This window comes from Lissotriton vulgaris, chromosome 5 (assembly GCF_964263255.1).
Source record: "Lissotriton vulgaris chromosome 5, aLisVul1.2, whole genome shotgun sequence".
NCBI classification, from domain to species: Eukaryota; Metazoa; Chordata; class Amphibia; order Caudata; family Salamandridae; genus Lissotriton; species Lissotriton vulgaris.
This window is the reverse complement of record NC_141693.1, coordinates 1,993,856,265-1,993,881,230: the sequence shown is the minus strand read 5'-3', so window position 1 is coordinate 1,993,881,230 and position 24,966 is coordinate 1,993,856,265. Positions and strand designations below refer to the sequence as shown.

Genomic DNA, 24,966 nt, shown 5'->3' with positions numbered 1-24,966 from the left:
TAAATATTAAGGAACATCTTTTTTTTTTTACAAAGTTATTCCTTATCTGCCTGAACGGTGATAAGGCAATATAGCAGAATCTTGTGCCAGCTCTCATTCTTGTGCACAGCCATGAAGAGGTGTGGTAAAAGGTGTGAAATGTTTCCCCATAGCAAACAACAGGCTGACCTGATAGGGGAGAGATGACTCCTCTTAACGCCACAGAATATGCAGGTTGGGGGCTTCGGACTTCCTTTAGACAGCACAGTGTCAACTCCTGCTTGGTAGGTCTATTGAGCCACATTTAACACTTGGGGCACACTTGAAAGGGAGCCAGCAGGATGCCTCGACAATTCTTGTGTATCCACTGTCCGATATCTGTAGGACCCTGTTGTGTGTTATCCGACAGAATTCAGTCTCAGGGTTTGTTGTGGGCACAGGGCCTGCCTCATACTGGGTTTTAGTGTTAGCTGTAGGAGGACACTAGGATTACCAAAGTACACTCCTCTAGATCTCTGACCTCAACTTTAGTGCAGCCGAAGGCTTTCACCATCTTGAAAATGCCCTGACACAAGGCATTTTGGGCCTGTTTGCAGTGAGGCAAACAGAAACCACTGAAAACGTGGGTAAGCTTGACTTTAGGAACTTTTCCCCCACTGGTTAGGAATGCCCAGGACTCACCCCACCGCCTCGCCGGTTTCCAGCATAAGTGTGACACCTCCAGGTGCCCACTTCAGAACACATTCTGGACCTGGGGAAGTTCAGAAGATGACTATACTCTCTGTGACCTGAGAAAAGCCTTGAACGGTGGGACCTGCTCCTTCTTGTACCCAGAACAAACAAGTAGAATCTAAGGGTCAGCTGTCTGACCTTCTGTGTGGCTACAAGGAGACAACAAGCTGCAATAGATGTTTCCTTCGAAGTACCCAGCCAACCAACAGTAAATGGATCAGGACTGGACCCTGCTGTTGGCTTCTGCCTGACACTCTGCAAGTCTCTAAGTTTCTTCCTTAAGGTCCTGGGGGGAGGGGGTTTAGAAGTGTACTATTGTGGTGGATGGAACTTAAGACTTAGGGGGTCAGTAAGAGTTTGGAGGTCTGATGGACCGCCAAACCAGCGGTGGTGGTGCGGCTACTGAGACACTGGCGGTCCGACTGCCGTATTACAAGTTTGCCAATTGGACCGCCCATCGGACCGCTGCTACTACCAGGGATCCATGAGGCCTGAAAGCCTTGCAGTGGTCTGAGCCGTGAAATATGCTGGTGGTGCCGCTGCGGCACCACGAGATGTCTCACACTACAGTTGTCATGGCTGGAATCCACCATGAAAAGTGTGGCAGTGAGGAAAAGAAGGGCTCCCTGTTGCCTCTGGGGTTGCATACAGGGGGGCACATGGTGTTCCCCCTATCTGTATACACCCCCTGTTCCAGCCTGGCATGGACTTCACAGTCCATGCCATGCTGGAACGCGCTGAGGCAGTCCCACAACGCTGCATTTGTAAGCTCACATACGAGCCTTTGAAAGGGGCCAGCCGCTACAGGACTGCGGGACCTGAATTCCAATTGGAATATGGTGGCTGGCCAGATTACGGGTTTGGCGTCTTGGAGAGGGGTGCCGGCGAGACGGCCCGCTCCAAGACTGCCAAACTCATAATCAGGCCCTATGTTAGAAGCGAACACTTTTGTTCCGGACAAACCTTGGTGGTATATTTTACCATCACTCCATGGGGGGGTCAAACTTAAATTGTGTCTATGTCCCGGTCTACCGCAACCAATAACTATTATTATGCCTAGCCTCCTGATATGAGCCTCAGGGACATAAAAGGCTCTCCAGTGAACTCCTGCCCCCCAAGTGGTGCCTCCCAGGTCCTGGCCCCTTGGTGAGGCTCTGGAGCTCATGAAATCCAGCATTTGGGCTCTTTATGACTGCGAATAGGCCTATTTGCACATAGACCACGCCGCTCATACCAAAAATCAGCATGAGCTGCCGCCAGCCAGTCTCTTTGCACAGCAGCATCAACCAACCGCGAGGGACTACCAATACGAAGGTGCGACCCGCCCGTCCACGACGCCTGGCCTGCTCTTCGCACCACACCGAATGCCACCTGCGATGCTCTTCTTGCTCCTCAGGACCCTCTTAAACGTGAACAGGACTCTTGGCACAAAACATGAGAAGGTAAACCTGCAGCAGGGCTCATCTGGGACTGTATCCGACCCACGGTCCATCGCGATCTGCTTGAACTTTTCACTTTGACTCGGTCCAGCGTGACCAGATAGCCCTGCTTTCTGCTTCTACGCACTATTTTACAGTTTATTCTCTAAAAATTCTTAACTCTACTGGTTCCACTGATTGGATTTTGTCATTTTGGTCTTGTTTGTTAAATTAAACTATTTTTTGAATCTGCTGTAGGGTCTTTTGTGTTGTGTATTTCACTGGTTTGCGGTTTTAAGTGTTGCACAAATACTTTACACATTGCCTCTAAGTTAAACTTGACTGCTCTGTGCTAAGCGAAGAAGTGGAGAAGTGTGGCTCACCGGTTAGAGGAGGCAGACCCTGAAGCAGAGGTCAGACCCGGGACCAGGGTTCAATTCCCGACGCGGCAGGGTCTTGAGCTCAAATGTCCACGGACTCGATAATTCTCGCTTCGGTGCCTGACCTAATCATGGGTTCACACTCTGCAACTCTGGGCATTAAGCTTCCTTAATCTCCACAACGGCCCCCTGCGGCGGGATGCCTGGCTTTCACCTTGGGGATGCCCTGTAGGGGCTATCTCACAGGGAAAAGCCAGGACGGGTTCCCAAGGCAAGCGCTTAGAGACCCCTGGGTGATAAGCGCTATATAAATCCATTATACAATACAATACAAGCTACAGGGGGTTTAACACAGGTTTATTTTGGGTTGGCTTGTGCCTCACCCGGACAAGGATTGAGGTTGCTGCTTGACCAGGGCTCACACCCCAGTCAACCAGTAACCCAATTTCCAACAATAGTGTACGCTAAACTAGCTTTCACCCCCTTGGGGATCCCAGACTTTTTCTAATAACCAAAAGGTATTTCAGCTACATCCAAGCTATGGTTAAAAACGTATTTATCAACTATCAATCCAATTTTCGAGCAAAGAAATAGCAGAAAACGAAATCATGTAGTAACCTTTGTCTTATTAACTTATCAACAGGTCCTGAGTTCTACTTAATTCCCACAGTTTAACAGGGAGTATAGATTTTATCTAACCTGCATGCGATTTAATATAGTACATTTCTTTAGTCACACTTCCAACTCAGGGATCTTGGTTTCCAAATCTTCCAACTTGTCCCTGCAATAAGGTTTCACAAAAAAGCACAGCACACTTTTTGCTTTTTTGCACACTGTATAAGCTCCACCGGAAACATTTTCTGGCTCCAATTCTGCAAGATGCAAGCATTAGACAGCACAAGATAGCCATAGCCTTTTTTGCACCAGCTAGGCTCCCTCGACACGTCATAAGATGCTCTCTGCCCACAAGGCAGCGATATGGGTAATGCATGTGTACAAGTATAATCGAAGCTCTGCATGTGGCTTACTTTTGAGTAACATCATGCTATTCGAGATGTTTTTCTTCTCTCTTGCCAGTACTGTACTCCTGCACTTCAAGGCCAGTTCCACTGAGCGGTTTATGTAAATGAGACAAGCTGTGACACAAGATTTGCAAACTAGGCTCTCCTTTGCCAAGTGAAATTCATGTAAGACCCAGGAGCTTCTAATGGCCTCAAAGTCCCGCTGAAGACGCTCTTATTAATCGCTTGGAGTGTGTTTTTATATTCCAATTGCTGTGTGCACTTTAAGTCCTTCTATATGATTTAAGATGTTGCTACAGCATTTTAATTATACACAGATTTTAATGCTTTTTCTGTATTTATTTATGTCTTTTTCATTGATGTTCTTAACTTTCATGGCTTTATTGTAGCCGAATGAAGATGGTTTGACTGAATGACATTATTACTGTTTTGGTACTGCATAACTACTTTACACATTGCCCTAAGTGACTTCTGTCTGCTCAGTGTCATAGCTACTAGAAGGTTGAGTTTAGACTTGGATGGTTCATGCCAACAAGGGTTGTGACTTCCTTGAGATGGGCAGTTGTCCACCTCAAATAATAGTCCAGTTTCTTACAGTATTCATGTACGATATTCATAGCACACCTTTATAGTTATTTATGGTAGGTAAGGGGTCTGTATGAGGGTTTTTACATGACAGGCAGACACAAAGTGTTTTATTTATTCTCAGAGTGTATAATCTTCAACTCAGGCGAGATCACTGCATTGTCCAGAGGCTGGAATACTTTCATCTTCCTGTGAAGCCCTCAAGTGTCTGATCAAGCACTAAGTGTTGCGCTATGCCCTGTATTATAATTGTGCGTTGCATTTTCTATGCTACTTAGTCATTTCTAGACCTTGGATTAGTCACAGTGCTGCTAACAGGCGACCGGGGTGTCTAGATTTCTGGTAGACCGAGCTGCAGGCTCCCTCAGCTCACCAGGGCTCCAGGCTGACAGGCCCAGACACCACAGGGGCCTGTAGGTTCTTTCAGCTCACCAGTGTGACAGGCCCAGACACCACAGGGGCCTGCAGGCTCTTTCAGCTCACTGGGGGTCCAGTGTGACAGGTCCAGACACCACAGGGCCCTGCAGGCTCTTTCAGCTCACCAGGGTGACAGGCCCAGACACCACAGGGCCCTGCAGGCTCTTTCAGCTCACTGGGGCTCCAGTGTGACAGGTCCAGACACCACAGGGCCCTGCAGGCTCTTTCAGCTCACCAGGGTGACAGGCCCAGACACCACAGGGGCCTGTAGGCTCTTTCAGCTCACTGGGGCTCCAGTGTGACAGGTCCAGACACCACAGGGCCCTGCAGGCTCTTTCAGCTCACCAGGGTGACAGGCCCAGACACCACAGGGGCCTGTAGGCTCTTTCAGCTCACCGGGGCTCCAGGATGACAGGCCCAGACACCACACGGCCCTGCAGGCTCTTTCAGCTCACCAGGGCTCCAGGGTGACAGGCCCAGACACCACACGGCCCTGCAGGCTCTTTCAGCTCACCAGGGCTCCAGGGTGACAGGTCCAGACACCACAGGGGCCTGTAGGCTCTTTCAGCTCACCAGGGCTCCAGGGTGACCGGTCCAGACACCACAGGGGCCTGCGGGCTCTTTCAGCTCACCAGGGCTCCAGGGTGACCAGTCCAGACACCACAGGGGCCTGCGGGCTCTTTCAGCTCACCAGGGCTCCAGGGTGACCGGTCCAGACACCACAGGGGCCTGCGGGCTCTTTCAGCTCACCAGGGCTCCAGGGTGACAGGTCCAGACACCACAGGGGCCTGCAGGCTCTTTCAGCTCACCAGGGTGACAGGCCCAGACACCACAGTGACAGGCCCAGACACCACAGGGGCCTGTAGGCTCTTTCAGCTCACCAGGGTGACAGGTCCAGACACCACAGGGGCAGGTAGGCTCTTTTAGCTCACCAGGGTGACAGGCACAGACACCACAGGGGCCTGTAGGCTCTTTCAGCTCACCACGGCTCCAGGGTGACAGGTCCAGACACCACAGGGGCCTGCAGGCTCTTTCAGCTCACCAGGGTGACAGGCCCAGACACCACAGGGGCCTGTAGGCTCTTTCAGCTCACCAGGGCTCCAGAGTGACAGGTCCAGACACCACAGGGCCCTGCAGGCTCTTTCAGCTCACCAGGGCTCCAGGGTGACAGGTCCAGACACCACAGGGGCCTGCTGGCTCTTTCAGCTCACCAGGGCTTCAGGCTGACAGGCCCAGACACCACAGGGGCTTGCAGGCTCTTTCAGCTCACCGGGACTCCAGGGTGACAGGCCCAGACACCACAGGGGCCAGCAGGCTCTTTCAGCTCACTGGGGCTCCAGGGTGACAGGTCCAGACACCACAGGGGCCAGCAGGCTCTTTCAGCTCACCAGGGTGACAGGCTGACAGGCCCAGACACCACAGGGGCCTGCAGGCTCTTTCAGCTCACCGGGGCTCCAGGGTGACAGGCCCAGACACCACAGGGGCTTGCAGGCTCTTTCAGCTCACCAGGGTGACAGGTCCAGATACCACAGGGCCCTGCAGGCTCTTTCAGCTCACCAGAGATCCAGGGTGACAGGTCCAGACACCACAGGGGCCTGCAGGATCCCTCAGCTCACCAGGGCTCCAGGATGACAGGTCCAGACACCACAGGGCCCTGCTGGCTCTTTCAGCTCACCAGGGCTTCAGGCTGACAGGCCCAGACACCACAGGGGCCTGCGGGCTCTTTCAGCTCACCAGGGCTCCAGGGTGAAAGACCCAGACACCACAGGGGCCTGCTGGCTCTGTCAGCTCACCAGGGCTTCAGGCTGACAGGCCCAGACACCACAGGGGCCTGTGGGCTCTTTCAGCTCACCAGGGCTCCAGGGTGAAAGGTCCAGACACCACAGAGGCCGGCAGGCTCTTTCATCTCACCAGGGTGACAGGTCCAGACACCACAGGGGCCTGCAGGCTCTTTCAGCTCACCGGGGTGACAGGTCCAGACACCACAGGGGCATGCAGGCTCTTTCAGCTCACCAGGGCTGCAGGGTGACAGGCCCAGACACCACAGGGGCCTGCAGGCTCTTTCAGCTCACCAGGGCTCCAGGCTGACAGGCCCAGACACCACAGGGGCCTGTAGGTTCTTTCAGCTCACCAGTGTGACAGGCCCAGACACCACAGGGGCCTGCAGGCTCTTTCAGCTCACTGGGGGTCCAGTGTGACAGGTCCAGACACCACAGGGCCCTGCAGGCTCTTTCAGCTCACCAGGGTGACAGGCCCAGACACCACAGGGCCCTGCAGGCTCTTTCAGCTCACTGGGGCTCCAGTGTGACAGGTCCAGACACCACAGGGCCCTGCAGGCTCTTTCAGCTCACCAGGGTGACAGGCCCAGACACCACAGGGGCCTGTAGGCTCTTTCAGCTCACTGGGGCTCCAGTGTGACAGGTCCAGACACCACAGGGCCCTGCAGGCTCTTTCAGCTCACCAGGGTGACAGGCCCAGACACCACAGGGGCCTGTAGGCTCTTTCAGCTCACCGGGGCTCCAGGATGACAGGCCCAGACACCACACGGCCCTGCAGGCTCTTTCAGCTCACCAGGGCTCCAGGGTGACAGGCCCAGACACCACACGGCCCTGCAGGCTCTTTCAGCTCACCAGGGCTCCAGGGTGACAGGTCCAGACACCACAGGGGCCTGTAGGCTCTTTCAGCTCACCAGGGCTCCAGGGTGACCGGTCCAGACACCACAGGGGCCTGCGGGCTCTTTCAGCTCACCAGGGCTCCAGGGTGACCAGTCCAGACACCACAGGGGCCTGCGGGCTCTTTCAGCTCACCAGGGCTCCAGGGTGACCGGTCCAGACACCACAGGGGCCTGCGGGCTCTTTCAGCTCACCAGGGCTCCAGGGTGACCGGTCCAGACACCACAGGGGCCTGCGGGCTCTTTCAGCTCACCAGGGTGACAGGCCCAGACACCACAGTGACAGGCCCAGACACCACAGGGGCCTGTAGGCTCTTTCAGCTCACCAGGGTGACAGGTCCAGACACCACAGGGGCAGGTAGGCTCTTTTAGCTCACCAGGGTGACAGGCCCAGACACCACAGGGGCCTGTAGGCTCTTTCAGCTCACCACGGCTCCAGGGTGACAGGTCCAGACACCACAGGGGCCTGCAGGCTCTTTCAGCTCACCAGGGTGACAGGCCCAGACACCACAGGGGCCTGTAGGCTCTTTCAGCTCACCAGGGCTCCAGAGTGACAGGTCCAGACACCACAGGGCCCTGCAGGCTCTTTCAGCTCACCAGGGCTCCAGGGTGACAGGTCCAGACACCACAGGGGCCTGCTGGCTCTTTCAGCTCACCAGGGCTTCAGGCTGACAGGCCCAGACACCACAGGGGCTTGCAGGCTCTTTCAGCTCACCGGGGCTCCAGGGTGACAGGCCCAGACACCACAGGGGCCAGCAGGCTCTTTCAGCTCACTGGGGCTCCAGGGTGACAGGTCCAGACACCACAGGGGCCAGCAGGCTCTTTCAGCTCACCAGGGTGACAGGCTGACAGGCCCAGACACCACAGGGGCCTGCAGGCTCTTTCAGCTCACCGGGGCTCCAGGGTGACAGGCCCAGACACCACAGGGGCTTGCAGGCTCTTTCAGCTCACCAGGGTGACAGGTCCAGATACCACAGGGCCCTGCAGGCTCTTTCAGCTCACCAGAGATCCAGGGTGACAGGTCCAGACACCACAGGGGCCTGCAGGATCCCTCAGCTCACCAGGGCTCCAGGATGACAGGTCCAGACACCACAGGGCCCTGCTGGCTCTTTCAGCTCACCAGGGCTTCAGGCTGACAGGCCCAGACACCACAGGGGCCTGCGGGCTCTTTCAGCTCACCAGGGCTCCAGGGTGAAAGACCCAGACACCACAGGGGCCTGCTGGCTCTGTCAGCTCACCAGGGCTTCAGGCTGACAGGCCCAGACACCACAGGGGCCTGTGGGCTCTTTCAGCTCACCAGGGCTCCAGGGTGAAAGGTCCAGACACCACAGAGGCCGGCAGGCTCTTTCATCTCGCCAGGGTGACAGGCCCAGACACAACAGGGCCCTGCAGGCTCTTTCAGCTCACCAGGGCTCCAGGGTGGCAGGCCCAGACACCACAGGGGCATGCAGGCTCTTTCAGCTCACCAAGGCGCCAGGGTGACAGGACCAGACACCACACGGGCCCGCAGGCTCTTTCAGCTCACCAGGGCTCCAGGGTGACAGGCCCAGACACCACAGGGGTCTGCAGGCTCCCTCAGCTTATCAGGGTGACAGGTCCTGAGGTTACGTGGTTTTCGACTCTGCTTCATATCTAGCTGTCATTTTGTATTTAACTGCCATTTTGTGTTGCTTCACTCAGGCAGCACCAGACGTGATGTACGCGATGTTTTTGCCTTTTCAGCTGCTACGTGTCTCTCCCGTTAAAGAGTAACTCCTGCCCATGTTTATGAAACCGATGTCAGGGTTTCCAGAGTTTGTAAATCCATGTCTAGACTGATTAATCCAGGTCTTATTCCACTGTTTGGGTCCCACCATTCTTCTTGACTTTATCTTGTTCAACTGACCTTCGCTATTCTCTTTGTGTGTTCTCTTGTTACACAGACTGTCTTTTGAAGCATTCAGACATGTTCTACCACCTGCAAATTGAATTACAGGCACTAGTATTGATTAACTTGAGGGGAGGAGAGCACACAGGGTTTGAAAGGAGGGTGTGTTTTTAGACATTCGAAAGCTTGTTTTCAAACTATTCCTAATTGTCAGTTTTGTATGTTTTAAGAGGTGGCATTGTAAACCTGTGTAGTATAATAGATTGTGCGCCACGGAATGAAGTGGCAGTCTCCTGAGAACCTACCATTGGTGTACTTACAGGACAACTGTGCTTAGCTGCAGCTAATAAATCTGCTTTTCTACGCCTAACAGAGTGTCACGTGTCTGTCTGCCAAAGCAGGTGAACCCGGAGATCTTAGGCGTGCCCTGCGCCGCCAGACCCATAAGGTCAGGTTCTCCAATTGGCAGCCCAACGTGTGGGCGACTTCAGTGGTAGTAGTTTTGCCCGAGGGTCATGAGGAGCTTCGCAAGAAAATTCCGGAGGATTTCGCCAGCCACGTGAGCGACCCCTGTATGTCGAAGTGGACCGATTACGCCTTCCCGACGGCTGCTGACGACTGCTGCCCTGACTGTTGCCCTGCTTTGGCCCCTGGTGATGATTAGTATCGCGAGACGTTATACGGACATCTGTTGGCGTGAGAAAAGATTTAGTTAAGTATTCGTGGGTAGCGCCCACTTTTTGTTTTTGTTTTTTGTTATTCGATTAGTGCACTAACCGAAGCCAAGGGGTAAGTACGTTTGTGCTTTGACTATATTGTCTAAAATCCCTTGACGTTTGTAAGTAGTCCAGTTCATTACGAAATGCCTGGATTTAGTAGGTTTAAGAAATTTTGTTGTTTTGGTTGTACTAGGGATTCCCGGCTAGAGGATTCTTGTCCGATTCCTCCAGCTGGAACTCCCATTTATGAGCACTATTCAAAACATGGTTTAGGTCCTATTATTTTTAATGAAACATGGATTCGATATACTAAAAAAGATGGTGTCTTACGGTGGCCACAAAATGGCACCTTTGAGCCTGCTATACTGGATAATTTGGAAGCGATTTTATTTAAGAGAAAAGCCCGGCCGGCAATGTTTGACTCTTTCCGCCTCTGGCGTAAAGAAGCCAAACAGAAAGAAATTAAGCAAATGAAGAAAGATAAGAAAGAGCAGAATATGACGATTTTGCAGGCTGCCCAACAGTTTAAAAATGATGAAGCTGATCAGATGGTTGAGGTTTCGGAGAGACTGCATCGTATGGCAATAGACAGATGTTATCCTGTGTTACCTACTGCCTCAAAGAGTAAGGGTTCTGATGAAGATCCTTTCGTGTCCCATCTCTTGACGTTACCTCCACCTTATGTGTTAGGTGCTAATGCACCTCCATTACAACCTGTTGCTAATCCAGCTGTTCTGGTTCCTGCACAGTTGCCTCTTCCTGTGATTCCACCTCCACCCCCTTTGCCACCGACTTTTGTACCCCAATCTTCTGTGCCTCAGTCTCCTTTACCTTCTTTTGCTACTGGTTCTTCTCCTGTTTTACAGAATACGTTATCTCCTGTTCTAGTATCAGATTCCCCTACAGCTCGAAAACGTTTAGTTGAAACTGTTTCTGGTCTTTTGTCACCTTTTCTTGGACCTCTTTTCTTTTCTCCTGCTTCATCTCGAAGACAATCTCATAGCCAGATTCCACATTTGGAAGAATGGACTAAGTTAGATTCTCTTGCTCGTAATTGGATCATGAGTAGTCTACAGTATAGTGTACGTGATATTTTAGACACCTTTCTGCAATGGAACGCGCCTACGCAGAGGTATGTCTTTAATACTATGTGCAACACTCTTATCAAAGGGTGGGAAGATACGGATTTGGATTCACCTCCTCAGGATTTATTCTAAATACAGGATCAATTTGATTAGGGACTTATTGTGGGCCCTGATGTAGAGTCTGCTGTTCAGAAGCTTGTTACTTTCCGATCTTCCTTTTTCTCTCAAAATTCTCTTCAGCCTGATCCTGTGGTTCGTCGTAAAATGGCACAATATCCTATGCGAGAAGTTCCTCCAATATGGAGAGAGGCAGACCCAAACGCTAATCCAGCTATCCCCTCTCATTTTCAGCGCATATGGGTACATGATCCTTGGAAAAGATCAGAAGTGTTGGCACTTAAGCAGTCCTTACCGGACCCTCGTAAGAATCCTGCTGGGTATTATAAAGAATTGTCTCCGTCTGTTAATGCATGTATTATGAATTTGGCAGATATTGATTTACTCTAGGGAAATGTAGTTCCACAAGCTTTATGGGCTAAAATTCGTAGACAAGACCATGATCAAGCTTTAGGTGGTAATTGGGCTGCTATTACAGCCGCAGATGCAGGACAAATAGGAGGTGCCAAACCTGATGATCTGATTTCGGAGTTGCCCGGTAGAATAATAGATCTTATGAATACGATGATGCCTGCTGTACGCGTTAACTGGGATAAGTTAGCAGCGTGCAAATAAAAGATTGATGAAAGCGTCTCTGATTTCTTTACTCGTTTCGAAGAGACTTTCATCGACCATAGTGGTCAAGATATGAGTACTGAAGGTGGACAGCGATTATTTGTAGATAAATTTGTTTTTAATTTACTTCCAGCATTATCGCATAAATTGAAACAATCTGAGAGTGCATGGGCTTTTCTTCAACTGTCCAGATATTAGCTACTGCTCAATATTATGAGAATAGGGATAAGGAAGATAAGGAGAAAGTGGAGAAGAAAACTAAAGAATTAAAAACGAAGGTTCTTCTACAACAGGCTTATCCTCCTCGTTCTACTCAGCCGTAATTTCAAAAGCCCCCACAGTTTCAGAAGCTGTTGCAAAAACCTGAATGTTCAGCTCCGCGATTTCCGTTAGGTCCTAATCAATGCGCCTATTGTAAAGAGGAAGGTCATTTTAAGATTACTTGTCCGCCAAGTCAGCATCCGAAATGGTCGCATAGCCGCTCGGCTCCGTGAGCCCTCTCGCCCTGCACGCTCATCCTGCTGTTCGTTCTGAACTACGAAGGTGTATTTGGATAAAAGAAGGAGAGCGTTCACTTACCACCTGCTCCTGAGACTCCTGCGTGCTGTGAATCCGGAGAATTTCCCACCCACTGCTCTGCGGCCCATGCGGTTACGAAGCCAGGGTGTCGATTGCAACGGGCAGCCGGCCGCGACTGCAACAACAGCGGCCGCCTCTGGTGGTGGGGAGTCGGTCGGAGGGTGCGGTTGTCTTGAAGTGCCGCTGACGGCAGCATCAGCCCGGTCCCTTATCAAAGAGCCTTGGGGGCCTGCGAGGCATACTTGAGTCGAGGGGGGTGTGTGGCTCCTGGCCCTCCTCTTCGGACTCCGCGCCCGGACATAACCAAGGATCGCCCCCGAGACAGGCGGGCGGCCCCCAGGGAGTGGTAGGGTCTTTTGTTTAGCCTTTGGTGACTCTCCCTGGGGAACCCCCCTCATAACTTTGTGCTCCGGGCGTACATTTAGTGGCGCCCTGTGCTGGGGCCGGTCCCTACAGTGAGGTGCATAGGGACGGGGCCGAACTGACAAAGATGGCGGCTGACACCCTCCCTCAAGGACCATGTCCCGGTCGGACGGATGCCGTAGGCGCGGAGCTGGGGTGCTGGCAGCGCACAATGGAGCCCACACCCAAGGATGTCTTGGCCGGCCTAACGGATCTACGCGAGACCCTGATTTGCAATGCCTGTGACCTGGATCGAAGAATGGCCGCCATTGCTGTTTCACCGCCCTGTAAGGACGTGGTCCGATTCCAATGGAGTGCCGACGTGCCCGTATCTACTTCCTTGGGGAGGACTCTGGCCCTGCCTGGGTTTTGGGAACTGCCGAGGGACCTGGTTACTTCGTCCTCCCTGGACAGTGCGGTTGTGCGCGTGAGTGACTCTTTGGGACGCGTGCTTAGCTTGAGTCTAGGGACGCAACGCTGTTCTTCTTCTCGGGCCGTCCCGACAACACCGCGGCACTTGCCGGACTGTGAGATTTCCTCTTCATGGATGGTATTACTGTGCTTGGACTTTGTGACACCCGCGGGCTTGGTACCGACGCCCTAGGATTTCAGCTGCACGCGTCCTGATGGACTCGAGCTGCTGAACTTTTTCTTGGTGTTGTTCGGGCCTGATTCGCTCGGATCCTCCAAAAAGTACTGTATATCGATTGTCAAGGGGTCATTTGGTGGTTCCGTTGCTAGACGAGGCCAGGGATGATGCATTTTAGGTTTCGGTGGCCCTCACGTTAACTGACGGTGCTTTGGGTGTGTTGCATTGGGATTGTATTACTCATGTAATTGGTACTTGATGTTCTCCATGATACTCTATTCTGCGTCTGGATCTTCCCCATGTGCAGGGGTCATGGGCGGGGCCGGGCGGCGACTTTGAGGGCCCTCCTCCACCTATGCTTCTTGTCTTTTCTCTTATTCTTTTCTAAATTTCGGGTTCCAATAGGGCGACAGGCACGCGGCTGGGGGGGATAGGCCTTGGCCTTCCGCGGGTGGGCAGGGTGGGGGTAGGGGGGCGGGGTTTGCTCGTTCTTTGTTTCCATGGCCCTTTAGTCTTTTTTCTTTTTCTATAGTGTTGTCTTCATTCATGGTTCCTGTAACGTGTATTGTTTTGAGAGGTGGGGTTAGGGTTTGCTATCCACCGGATTTGTGCCTACGTTTCTCCTGATTTGTGTGCCTTACCCCACTACTTTGTCTGTATTTATACTAATTGTAGATATCCTGATTAGCGCGCTGTATTGCAGGACCACGTGTGATTGTATGGCACTTTTTCAGTTCTTTATATTTTAAAAATGAACCTCTGTAATCCTGACTTTGGACCTGATCGTTTGCCCACGAGTTGTCTCCTGGTATACGTATCGTCCCGGCTTTTGAATTGTTCTGACTCTCCGCATTGATTGCTATACTTTTACTCTGTTTCGCGGCCGGCCGAGAAGGTTGTAGGCCCGTACCTGTAATTGATTGCAAGACTAATAAAGGTTTTCCAAAAAAAAATAAAAAAAAATACTTGTCCGATTTTGTTGCAACGTTATGGCAGATCATTAACGCCGCGGGGTCGTGGAGATTCTCGGTCAGTGTCCAGAGGTAGAGGGCGTGGTGCGTCGTCTCAGGAACGACGTCCCTCTCCCCCTCAGGACTCTACAAATTATTTTGATCAGCGGAATTCTCAGTCTGCACAATATTACAATGACGATTATTGCCCAGATAGTGAGAATGCTGATTTCCTCACTTGCTAGGACAGCCATAGACAGAGTAAGGGAGTCGTATCAGTTCCAGTGGATCAGGATGGACCTTATGTTAATGTTGTAGCATTGGGTGTTACAGAACCATTTCTTTTGGATACTGGTGCAATGAGAAGTTCTATTATGCATTCCAAACTCCCTGGGGCACCTTTGTCTGGCTTAACAAATGTTTCTGTAGGATTCTCTGGCGCCCCAGTTAGCAACCCTGTTTCTTGTCCTTTGCCTCTTTCCATTGGTCCGTATGATTTAGAAGCTCCACTTCTTCTGACGACGGGTTGCGGAGAGAATTTATTGGGTTTGGACTTATTGAAACGTCTGCATGCCACATTGTATTGCTCACCCTCTGGTGTACATCTTACTTTAGGTGATAAGTTGACTTCTCCGATGTATGTATCTAAAGACCAACTGCCACTCGAACTTCGTTCGCTTCCTGCTACGCTTTGGGCTACGGGTCCGAATGATGTTGGTTTGCTTCAAATTCCATCTTATGTGATTACTGTGAAGCCTGATGTTAAGTTACCACGTATTCCACAATATAAAATATCTAACTATGGTGAGAGAGCTTTGCTGGCTATTGTTCATGACTTGGTTCAGAAGGGTGTGGTCGAGGAGACCAGAGGAAATGTTTGTAATAGTCCTGTTCTGCCGGTTCCTAAGCGTACTGATCCTTCTCAGCCACCTGTCTATTGTTTTGTGATAGATCTCCGAGAGGTCAACAAAATTGTTGTCCCTCAGTTTCCTGTTGTTCAAGATATTACTGCTTTGCTTAATATGATTCCTGCTTCCGCAGCTTGGTTTTCGGTTATTGATCTCAAACATGCTTTCTTTAGCATTCCCATTGCTGAGGAAAGTAGTGATCTCTTTGGTTTCTCTCTCAGAGGCCGAAGTTTCCGATTTAAGCGTGTACCTCAAGGCTATTGTGAGAGTCCCTCCATCTATAGTCAAGCTTTGAAGTCTCAGCTTGACACCTTTTCTTTGCCATCAGGTGCTACTCTTATCCAATATGTGGATGATTTGTTAGTGACTGCTAATTCGGAAGATGTCTGTAAGAATGAGACTGTGTCACTTTTGCGACATTTGTCTGATCTACACCACAAAGTATCACTTTCTAAGTTGCAATATTGCCGCCAAGAGGTTACCTATTTAGGTCATCTCTTGTCGAAGGAGGGAAGGCGATTGACCCCAGAACGTATCCAAGCAATTGTGCAAATGTCTGTACCATCCACACAAAGAGAGGTGCGTGGTTTCTTAGGCATTACCTCTTATTGTAGACAGTGGATTCCGAACTTTTCCTTACTAGCTAAACCCTTGTTGGCACTCACTCTGAAAGATACGCCCCAACCTCTTCCTTGGACTGATGAATGATAAAATAGTTTTTCTGACTTACGTACTGCTTTGTTTTAGGCTCCTGTGTTGGGTACTCCAGATTACAGTAAACCTTTTACACTCTATGTTCATGAAAGAGAAGGTTGTGCATTATCAGTCTTGACACAACAATTCAGAGATAAACAAAGGCCATGTGCCTATTTCTCGGCTACATTAGATCCAGTCACTAAGGCATTACCCAGTTGTCTTAGAGCAACAGCGGCAGCAGCATTCGTTAATCTGCTGGATTGGTGTTGGATCATACTCTTAATGTTATGGTGCCACACTCAGCAGATACTCTCTTGAACAGGACAAAAACCCAGCACTTAATGAGTGCCCGTTTGTCTGGATATGAATAGACGCTTTTAGACAGTCACATACATATCAGGAGATGTAATGTTCTGATTCCAGCAACATTGTTGCCTATTTTGGATGAGAAAAATGTACAAGATCAGCATGATTGTTTTCTTCGTACGGAAGAAGAAACTAAAGGTCAAATTGATTTGAAAGATACACCACTTACGGATCCGGATGGGATCCTGTGGGTAGCTGGGTCTTGTTTCAAGCTTCCTAATGGTGAGACGACAGCAGCTTATGCTGTTACAACTCTACATACGATAGTAGAAACTGCACGCATTTCACAGAATTCAGCGCAAGCTGCAGAGTTGATTGCGTTGACGAGAACATGTGTATTGGCGAAAGGAAAGAGAGTGACTGTTTATACACATAGTCAATACGCGTTTGGCATTGCCCATAGCTTCGGCCGTTTGTGGAGAGAAAGAGGATTCTTTACCTCCCACGGCACTAAAATACAGCATGGCCAGTTGGTGACTGACCTTCTTGAATCACTTGCTTTGCCTACTCAAATAGCGATTGTGAAGAGTTGTGCGCATAAAAAGATCACTGATGACGTGGGTCGAGGAAATGCATTTGCGGATGAAATAGTGAGCGAAACGGCACAGAATGTTGAAAGTCGCATGTATGTTGCAGGACCGGCAAGTTGGGTCCCAGATGCTGGTATGTGTGAAGACACAGTAGAAAGCGTGAAAATGATTCAGAAGGAGGCAACTGAGAAAGAATTGAGTAAGTGGAGAGAGAGTACGGGAATGTTGGATACGATGGGATGTTGGACGGAATTGTCAGAGCATCAGCGATGGTTGTTACCAGATGTGTATGTATTACCTGTGGTTACTATGGCTCATGGACCAGCCCATATTAATGCAAGGGGTATATGTAAACTCCTAGCTCCAGTATGGCAGAATGAAAATATTCCTAATTGTGCAGAAAATGTAGTGAAGCATTGTATTGTTTGCTTGATGCATAATCCAGGAAAGGGAACTCCAACTCCAGCAGGTCACTTTGCTCCCCCTACGTATCCTTTTGAGGTACTGCAAATAGATTACATCCATATGAAACGTTTCAATAATCTTAAGTATGTCCTGGTGGTAGTTTGTGCCTTTTCCAGATATATAGAGGCTTACCCCCTAAAGGACAATACTGCTTTGTCTACTGCCAAATTTCTTCTGAAGGAATTCTTTCCGACGTTTGGTTTGCCGCGCATTGTCTGGCGTGACAATGGGAGTGAATTAGTAGGTGAGATTATGCAGAAGGTGTGTGTGGGTCTTGGTATTAGACAGAAATTTCATACGGCAAACCACCCTCAGTCAACGGGTTTGGTAGAGTGTTACAATGGCACTCTCAAACTTAAGTTAGCAAAGATTCAGACCAGCACAGGCCTTTCCTGGCCTGATGCCTTGCCTTTGGCACTTCTCTCAACAAGAACGACTGTCCATTCTCGGTTGGGGCTTAGCCCATACGAAATTGTTTTTGGACGCCCAGCCAATGTCTGGGGAGTCCCTCGTCCCAAAAAGTATTCAGACATTCCGTATCCATTGTTGGTTGATTATTTGCACGATCTCACCACTAAATTGCGTGTTATTCGTCAACAGGTACAAAACGCTTTGCCGGAGGCTTCCTCAGATCCAGGACACTTCATCCAACTTGTGGACTGGGTGTGTCTGAAGAATTTCCAGAGGAAAAAGAATCTGGAACCTCGTTGGGGGCCGCAGAGACAAGTCCTACTAACAACTCGTACACCAGTGAAAGTCGTCTGGAAGAAAACCTGGATCCACGGCGTGCACTGCAAAAGGGTACCATTACCTTTACCTTATGCCCAGTGGGTCCGAGAAGGTGTTGATGATAGTGAATGTGAGAAAGTACCCAGATTCGTACCATTCAGCAGTGCACGCCTGGATTGGACTAGTTCTGAGAAAGAGGACAACAACGTTTTGCAGGAAGCTGTACCTCCACATCTACGACTAAACACATCGGATCCAGAGACTTTGTTTAGGGACCAAACGATACCTGGCAAGAGACGGTACAACCTGAGAAAAAGGTTGCCTAAAGACAATTAAATTCTGAGTTTTATAATTTTGCCTTTATTAAAAAGAAAAACATTCCTTTTCCATTATCCATCAAGTTGCAGGGTCACGGTAGGAGTCTTAGGCTGTGACCTGAATAGTGACTAGGTCAACAGGACTTGCAGTGTCATAGGACGGCTAACAATCACAGCCAAGTGATTAAGAAAGATTATCGTGAGCAACGCCTTTAGAGTAATGGATAGCGCAGAAACAAGAGAATGATATTAAGATAATGAAAAGAAATCATTATAAGAAATTAATATTCAGTCGTTGTGGCGTACCATTATGTATTTCAGTATGTTTATGTAGTTTATTAGCATGTGTAGGATGGATCGTACACAGTATGCAGCTGACACCTGTCCCTACTTCTACTTCTTTGATTTCCTCTACTACTATTTCTCCGCACACATTTTACTCACTCCCAGACCATGAGCAGATGAGAAGGATGGAATATTTCAACAATTCATTTATCCAATTGTTACACCAGCATCAATTGGTAGTAAATACTACTGATTGTTGGGTTTGTGGGCTCATACCACATAATACAGAGAGAGGGATGCCGTATTTCGTCCTTCCATTTATGAATGAAGGTTCTGCTTGGGCTTATCTGGCTATGTTTTCTAATACATACCAGAACCTACTCCGATATCCTCCTGGTGGGTCCTACAATGGTGGAGTGGATTTCAGTCACAGTACTTTGATAAAGGGAATAGTGACCATGGCAAAAATTGCTGATATTGTTAAAATTCCCAAGGATGAGAAGAGAGCATATGATGGATGGAACGTGACTCGTTATATCACTAGTCTTACTGACAAGGTTAAACTGAAGAGATTTGCACCAATTTGGGGTTTACCCCAAAGAGGTAATTTGTGTTTACAAATAAATGGCCAGAATACCAAAATTAAGCAAGAAAGAAGTAATTGTTCCCACACATACGTTTATACACCCTTGATTTCTTCACCGTTAGTGCCATCTCAAAGTACATACTTTATCTGTCACGACAGAGCTTATACATGGCTTCCCACATATTTCTCGGGAACATGTTATATAGCTTTTCTTCTTCCTCCGACATATACTGCTCCTGCAAATCACCATAGAAAAAGATTTGGTAGAGGGGTTATTGATGCGGAAGACACAGCCGGACAAGAGGGAGGAGATTTTCTGAAAGGGTTTCTTCCTTTTTGGGGTCCAATGGTTAATAGTAGAAACATCAGACGTCTAGTTCGTGTGGTCGATGCTACCACAAACGTAACTTCTGGAGCATTGAGTAATTTGACAGCTGAACTTCAGGCGGATCGCCTTATGACTTTGCAGAACCGAATGGTTCTAGACATTGTCCTTGCAGATAGAGGAGGAGTCTGTAAATTGATTGGGTCTAGTTTCTGCGTTTACGTTCCTGATTATGCCCCTACAGTATACCAAGCCATTTCTAAGCTACATGTCATCTCCGAGTCCATTCATCAGGACACTGGAGATTGGTCTGTGATGGGATGGTTTTGGGGACTACTGTCCACCTGGGGATGGAAAGTGTTAACTTTCCTTGGAGCGATTCTAGCAATCATCTTTTCTTGTTGTCTTTGTTTACAGTGTGGTCCAGCTATTTGCGGACTTTGTGCCACTGTGTGTGTTTCTAAGCCAGTAACACAGGAAATAGAGAATATTAGAATGATGTTGCAGCAACAACTCAGTGACCTCATGACCATTGATATCGACTCAGACTAACATGAGTCTTTTGTGCTTTGCCTGGGTATGGCAAAAGGAGGGTCTGAGGTTACGTGGTTTTCGACTCTGCTTCATATCTAGCTGCCATTTTGTATTTAACCGCCATTTTGTGTTGCCTCACTCAGGCAGCACGGCGGACGTGATGAACGCAATGTTTTTGCCTTTTCAGCTGCTACGTGTCTCTCCAGTTAAAGAGTAACTCCTGCCCATGTTTCTGAAACCGATGTCAGGGTTTCCCGAGTTTGTAAATCCATGTCTAGACTGATTAATCCATATCTTATTCCCCTGTTTGGGTCCCACCATTCTTCTTGACTTTATCTTGTTCAACTGACCTTCGCTATTCTCTGTGTGTGTTCTCTTCTTAATAGACTGTCTTTTGAAGCATTCAGACATGTTCTACCACCTGCAAATTGAATTACGGGCACTAGTGTTGATTAACTTGAAGGGAGGAGAGCACACAGGGTCCAAAAGGAGGGTGTGTTTTTAGACATTCGATAGCTTGTTTTCAAACTATTCCTATTTGTCAGTTTTGTATGTTTTGGGAGTTGGCATTGTAAACCTGTGTAGTATAATAGATTGTGCGCCACGGAATGAAGTGGCAGTCTTCTGAGAACCTACCATTGATGTACTTACAGGACAACTGTGCTTAGCTGCAGCTAATAAATCTGCTTTTCTACGCCTAACAGAGTGTCACGTGTCTCTGTCTGCCAAAGCAGGTGAACCCGGAGATCTTAGGCGTGCCCTACGCCGCCTGGCCCATAAGGTCAGGTTCTCCAGTCCAGACACCACAGGGGCCTGCGGGCACTTTCAGCTCACCAGGGTGACAGGTCCAGACACCACAGGGGCCTGCAGGCTCTTTCAGCTCACCCACCAGGGCTCCAGGGTGACAGACCTAGACACCACAGGGCCCTGCAGGCTCTTTCAGCTCACCAGGGCTCCAGAGTGACAGGCCCAGACACAACAGGGCCCTGCAGGCTCTTTCAGCTCACCGGGGTTCCAGGGTGACAGGCCCAGATACCGCTGGGGCCGGAACAGGCTTTTTCAGCTCGCCAGGGTGACCGGTCCAGACACCACAGGGGCCTGCAGGCTCTTTCAGCTCACCAGGGTGACAGGTCCAGACACCACAGGGGCCTGCAGGCTCTTTCAGCTCACCGGGGTGACAGGTCCAGACACCACAGGGGCATGCAGGCTCTTTCAGCTCACCAGGGCTGCAGGGTGACAGGCCCAGACACCGCAGGGGCCTGCAGGCTCTTTCAGCTCACCAGGGCTCCAGGCTGACAGGCCCAGACACCACAGGGCCCTGCAGACTCTTTCAGCTCACCAGGGCTCCAGAGTGACAGGTCCAGACACCACAGGGGCCTGCAGGATCTTTCAGCTCACCGGGGCTCCAGGGTGACAGGTCCAGACACCACAGGGGCCTGCAGGATCTTTCAGCTCACCGGGGCTCCAGGGTGACAGGTCCAGACACCACAGGGGCCTGCAGGCTCTTTCAGCTCACTGGGGCTCCAGGGTGACAAGTCAAGACACCACAGGGCACTGCAGGCTCTTTCAGCTCACCAGGGCTCCTGGTTGACAGGCCCAGACACCACAGAGGCCGGCAGGCTCTTTCAGCTCGCCAGGGTGACAGGTCCAGACACCACAGGGGCCTGCGGGCTCTTTCAGCTCACCAGGGCTGCAGGGTGACAGGCCCAGACACCACAGGGGCCTGCAGGCTCTTTCAGCTCACCAGGGCTCCAGGCTGACAGGCCCAGACACCACAGGGCCCTGCAGACTCTTTCAGCTCACCAGGGCTCCAGAGTGACAGGCCCAGACACCACAGAGGCCGGCAGGCTCTTTCAGCTCGCCAGGGTGACAGGTCCAGACACCACAGGGCCCTGCAGGCTCTTTCAGCTCACCGGGGCTCCAGGGTGACAGGTCCAGACACCACAGGGGCCTGCAGGCTCTTTCAGCTCACCAGGGCTCCTGGTTGACAGGCCCAGACACCACAGAGGCCGGCAGGCTCTTTCAGCTCGCCGAGGTGACAGGTCCAGACACCACAGGGCCCTGCAGGCTCTTTCAGCTCACCGGGGCTCCAGGGTGACAGGTCCAGACACCACAGGGGTCTGCAGGCTCTTTCAGCTCACCGGGGCTCCAGGGTGACAGGCCCAGACACCACAGGGGCCTGCAGGCTCTTTCAGCTCACTGGGGCTCCAGGCTGACAGGCCCAGACACCACAGGGGCCTGCAGGCTCTTTCAGCTCACCGGGGCTCCAGGGTGACAGGCCCAGACACCACAGGGGCCTGCAGGCTCTTTCAGCTCACCAGGGCTCCTGGTTGACAGGCCCAGACACCACAGAGGCCAGCAGGCTCTTTCAGCTCGCCAGGGTGACAGGTCCAGACACCACAGGGCCCTGCAGGCTCTTTCAGCTCTCCGGGGCTCCAGGGTGACAGGTCCAGACACCACAGGGGCCTGCAGGCTCTTTCAGCTCACCAGGGCTCCTGGTTGACAGGCCCAGACACCACAGAGGCCGGCAGGCTCTTTCAGCTCGCCAGGGTGACAGGTCCAGACACCACAGGGCCCTGCAGGCTCTTTCAGCTCACCGGGGCTCCAGGGTGACAGGTCCAGACACCACAGGGGCCTGCAGGCTCTTTCAGCTCACCGGGGCTCCAGGGTGACAGGTCCAGACACCACAGGGCCCTGCAGGCTCTTTCAGCTCACCGGGGCTCCAGGGTGACAGGTCCAGACACCACAGAGGCCGGCAGGCTCTTTCAGCTCACCAGGGTGACAGGCCCAGACACCACAGAGGCCGGCAGGCTCTTTCAGCTCGCCACGTTTCCCCTTATGTGAAATGTTATGCGGAAGACTGTAGGGACTAATTGGTGATGGTGATAAGCCAATGGTCAAGCCTTTGGGCTTGATTGGTTTACTGGGCAACGGTGTGTCTGGCACCATACTTTACGACAAGGGCAGTAGGCTCGACTTATTCTGAAAAGCATTTGATAGTGCCAATCGGCATATAAGGGTGAATTCATATAACCCGCGCGGTAGGTCAGTCCTTTAGATTTAGATTTTCTCCTTTTATAGCCCCCTTTCAATTCTGCCCTTCTCCTCGCTTTATTTTCATTCTTTAGAGCAGGCTACAGCTCCCCAGCTTGCTTGCCTGTTACTTCATCAGTAGTGCACAGCATCCTGAACAGCCAGCACATCTAGGCCAACCAGGCAGCCATTATGGAAAGGTATTGTCCATGGAGCATTATTACTTTACCATTCCAAGATGGCCAACACATTGGTCATGTTATGTCATGCAGATTTGAATAGCACACTATCACCCAGGAGTGTTTCTCTGCGCTGAGCATGTGTGAGTCTAGCCACACCTAGGTCCTGGTGGGACTACTCAAAAAGCCAGGTCTTCAGCTTCTGGAGGAATTAAAGTAGTGAAGAGGAGGCTCTTATGTGCAGCAGCAAGTCAGTCTTCGTTTTAGCAGCAATGTATGTGAAGGTTCGACTGCCAGATCTGGTTTTCTGGATGTGTGTAATGTGTACAAGTAGAAGTCCGGACGAGCGGAGGGGTCTGGAAGGTTTGTGAAGCAGATGCGATTATTGAGGTATGCTGGCCAGTGTTATGTAGTGCCTTGAAAGTGTGGGTGAGGAGTTTGAATTTTGCTTGTTTGTGAATGGGGAGCCAGTGAAGCTCCTGCAGGTGTGGTGTGATGTGAGTGCAGAAGAAGGGGTTGAGAGTGATTCTAACTGCCGAGTTCTAAACGGTCTGCAGCGGTCTGGTGAGGTTTTAGTTGACCCGGCATAGAGGGTGTTTCCGTAGTCCAGCTTGCTTGTGACCAGGGGGTGCATGACGATGTTCCAGGTGCCGATTGGGAGCATTTGAAAATCTTCTTCAGAATCATCAAAGTATGAAAGCATGAGGCAGTGACGGCATTGACGTGGGCACTCATGTTGAGATTGCAGTTGATGATCCAGAGGTTCTTGGCGTGGGAGGGGAGGTTGTTTGTGGGTGTCAGTACCCGCTCAAATGGCCACCCGGCGGAGTCCAATGGTGATGTGCTATTCCCGAAGATCATGATTTGGGTCTTGTCAGTGTTCAGCTTTAGAACGTTGGTCTTCATAAAGTTGGTGAGATCAGTCACGCAGGGTAAACATGGTGGCTATGCCGGAGCTTTAAAGTAATGGTCTACGTTCAATAGCATTGGAATATGACAACCCACTGCTATGTTCAATCAATCAATCAATCAAGGGTTTGTGAAGCACACTACTCACCCGTAAGGGTCTCAAGGCGCTAGGGGTTGGGGGCAGCTCCGGATCAGTTGCAGCTTCTGGATGAGTCGAAGAGCCAGGTCTTGAGGTCCTTCCTGAATGTTTGCAGGGTTGGGAAGCATCTGATGTTCCAGGTCTTGGCTGCGATGTAGGAGAAGGCTCTTCCACCTGTTCTGGTTCTGCGGATGCAGGGGACCTCTGCCAGGGCGAGGTCAGTGGAATGGAAGTTCCTTTTGGGTACGTGGAAGGAGACTCTCTCGTTGAGGTACTTGGGTCCGATGTTGTTGAGGGATTTGTAGGCGTGGGTGAGGAGTTTGAAGGTGACCCTCTTCTCGACAGGGAGCCAGTGGAGGTCTCGCAGGTATTGGGTCATGTATTCATGATGCGGAGTCCTGAGAATGAGTCTGGCGGCAGCGTTCTGGATGGTCTGGAGTCTGGTTAGTAGAGCTCTGTTGATTCCGGCGTATAATGCGTTGCCGTAGTCCAGTCTGCTGGTTATGAGTGCGTGGGTGACGGTCTTTCTGCAGTCGGGGTGGATCCATTTGAGGGTCTTACGGAGGATGCGCAGGCAGTTGAAGTTGGTGGAGGCGATAGCTTGATCTGGCGATTCATGAAGAGGGAGGAGTCGAGGATGATGCTGAGATTTTGTGCATGGTCCATACGCATGGGAGGATTGCCAAGGGCAGTGGGCCACCAGGTGTTGTCCCAGGCGGATGTGCAGTGTCCGAGGATGAGGACCTCGGTCTTCTCCGAGTTGAGCTTCAAACAGCTGTCTTTCATCTAGGCTGCGACGTTCTTCATCCCTTCCTGGTAGCAAAGTCTGGTGTCTTCG

The 24,966-nt window shown here is 50.8% G+C and overlaps 2 protein-coding genes across 2 annotated transcripts in view; one reads left to right on the top strand and one right to left on the bottom strand.

Annotated features, from left to right (window-relative positions):
• Window positions 1–24,966, bottom strand: part of AK8 (adenylate kinase 8) — an 841,444-nt gene that overhangs the window by 474,331 nt on the left and 342,147 nt on the right. The gene's annotated exons all lie outside the window — the stretch shown is intronic.
• LOC147717977 (endogenous retrovirus group PABLB member 1 Env polyprotein-like) lies at window positions 18,507–19,886 on the top strand. Its single transcript, XM_086919297.1, has one exon. It carries the CDS (start codon window positions 18,507–18,509, stop codon window positions 19,884–19,886), a length of 1,380 nt encoding a protein of 459 aa, XP_086775423.1.

Excerpts from the sequence above, each read along its gene's own strand:
- LOC147717977 (XM_086919297.1), top strand. The coding sequence starts at position 18,507 with ATGCAGCTGACACCTGTCCCTACTTCTACTTCTTTGATTTCCTCTACT.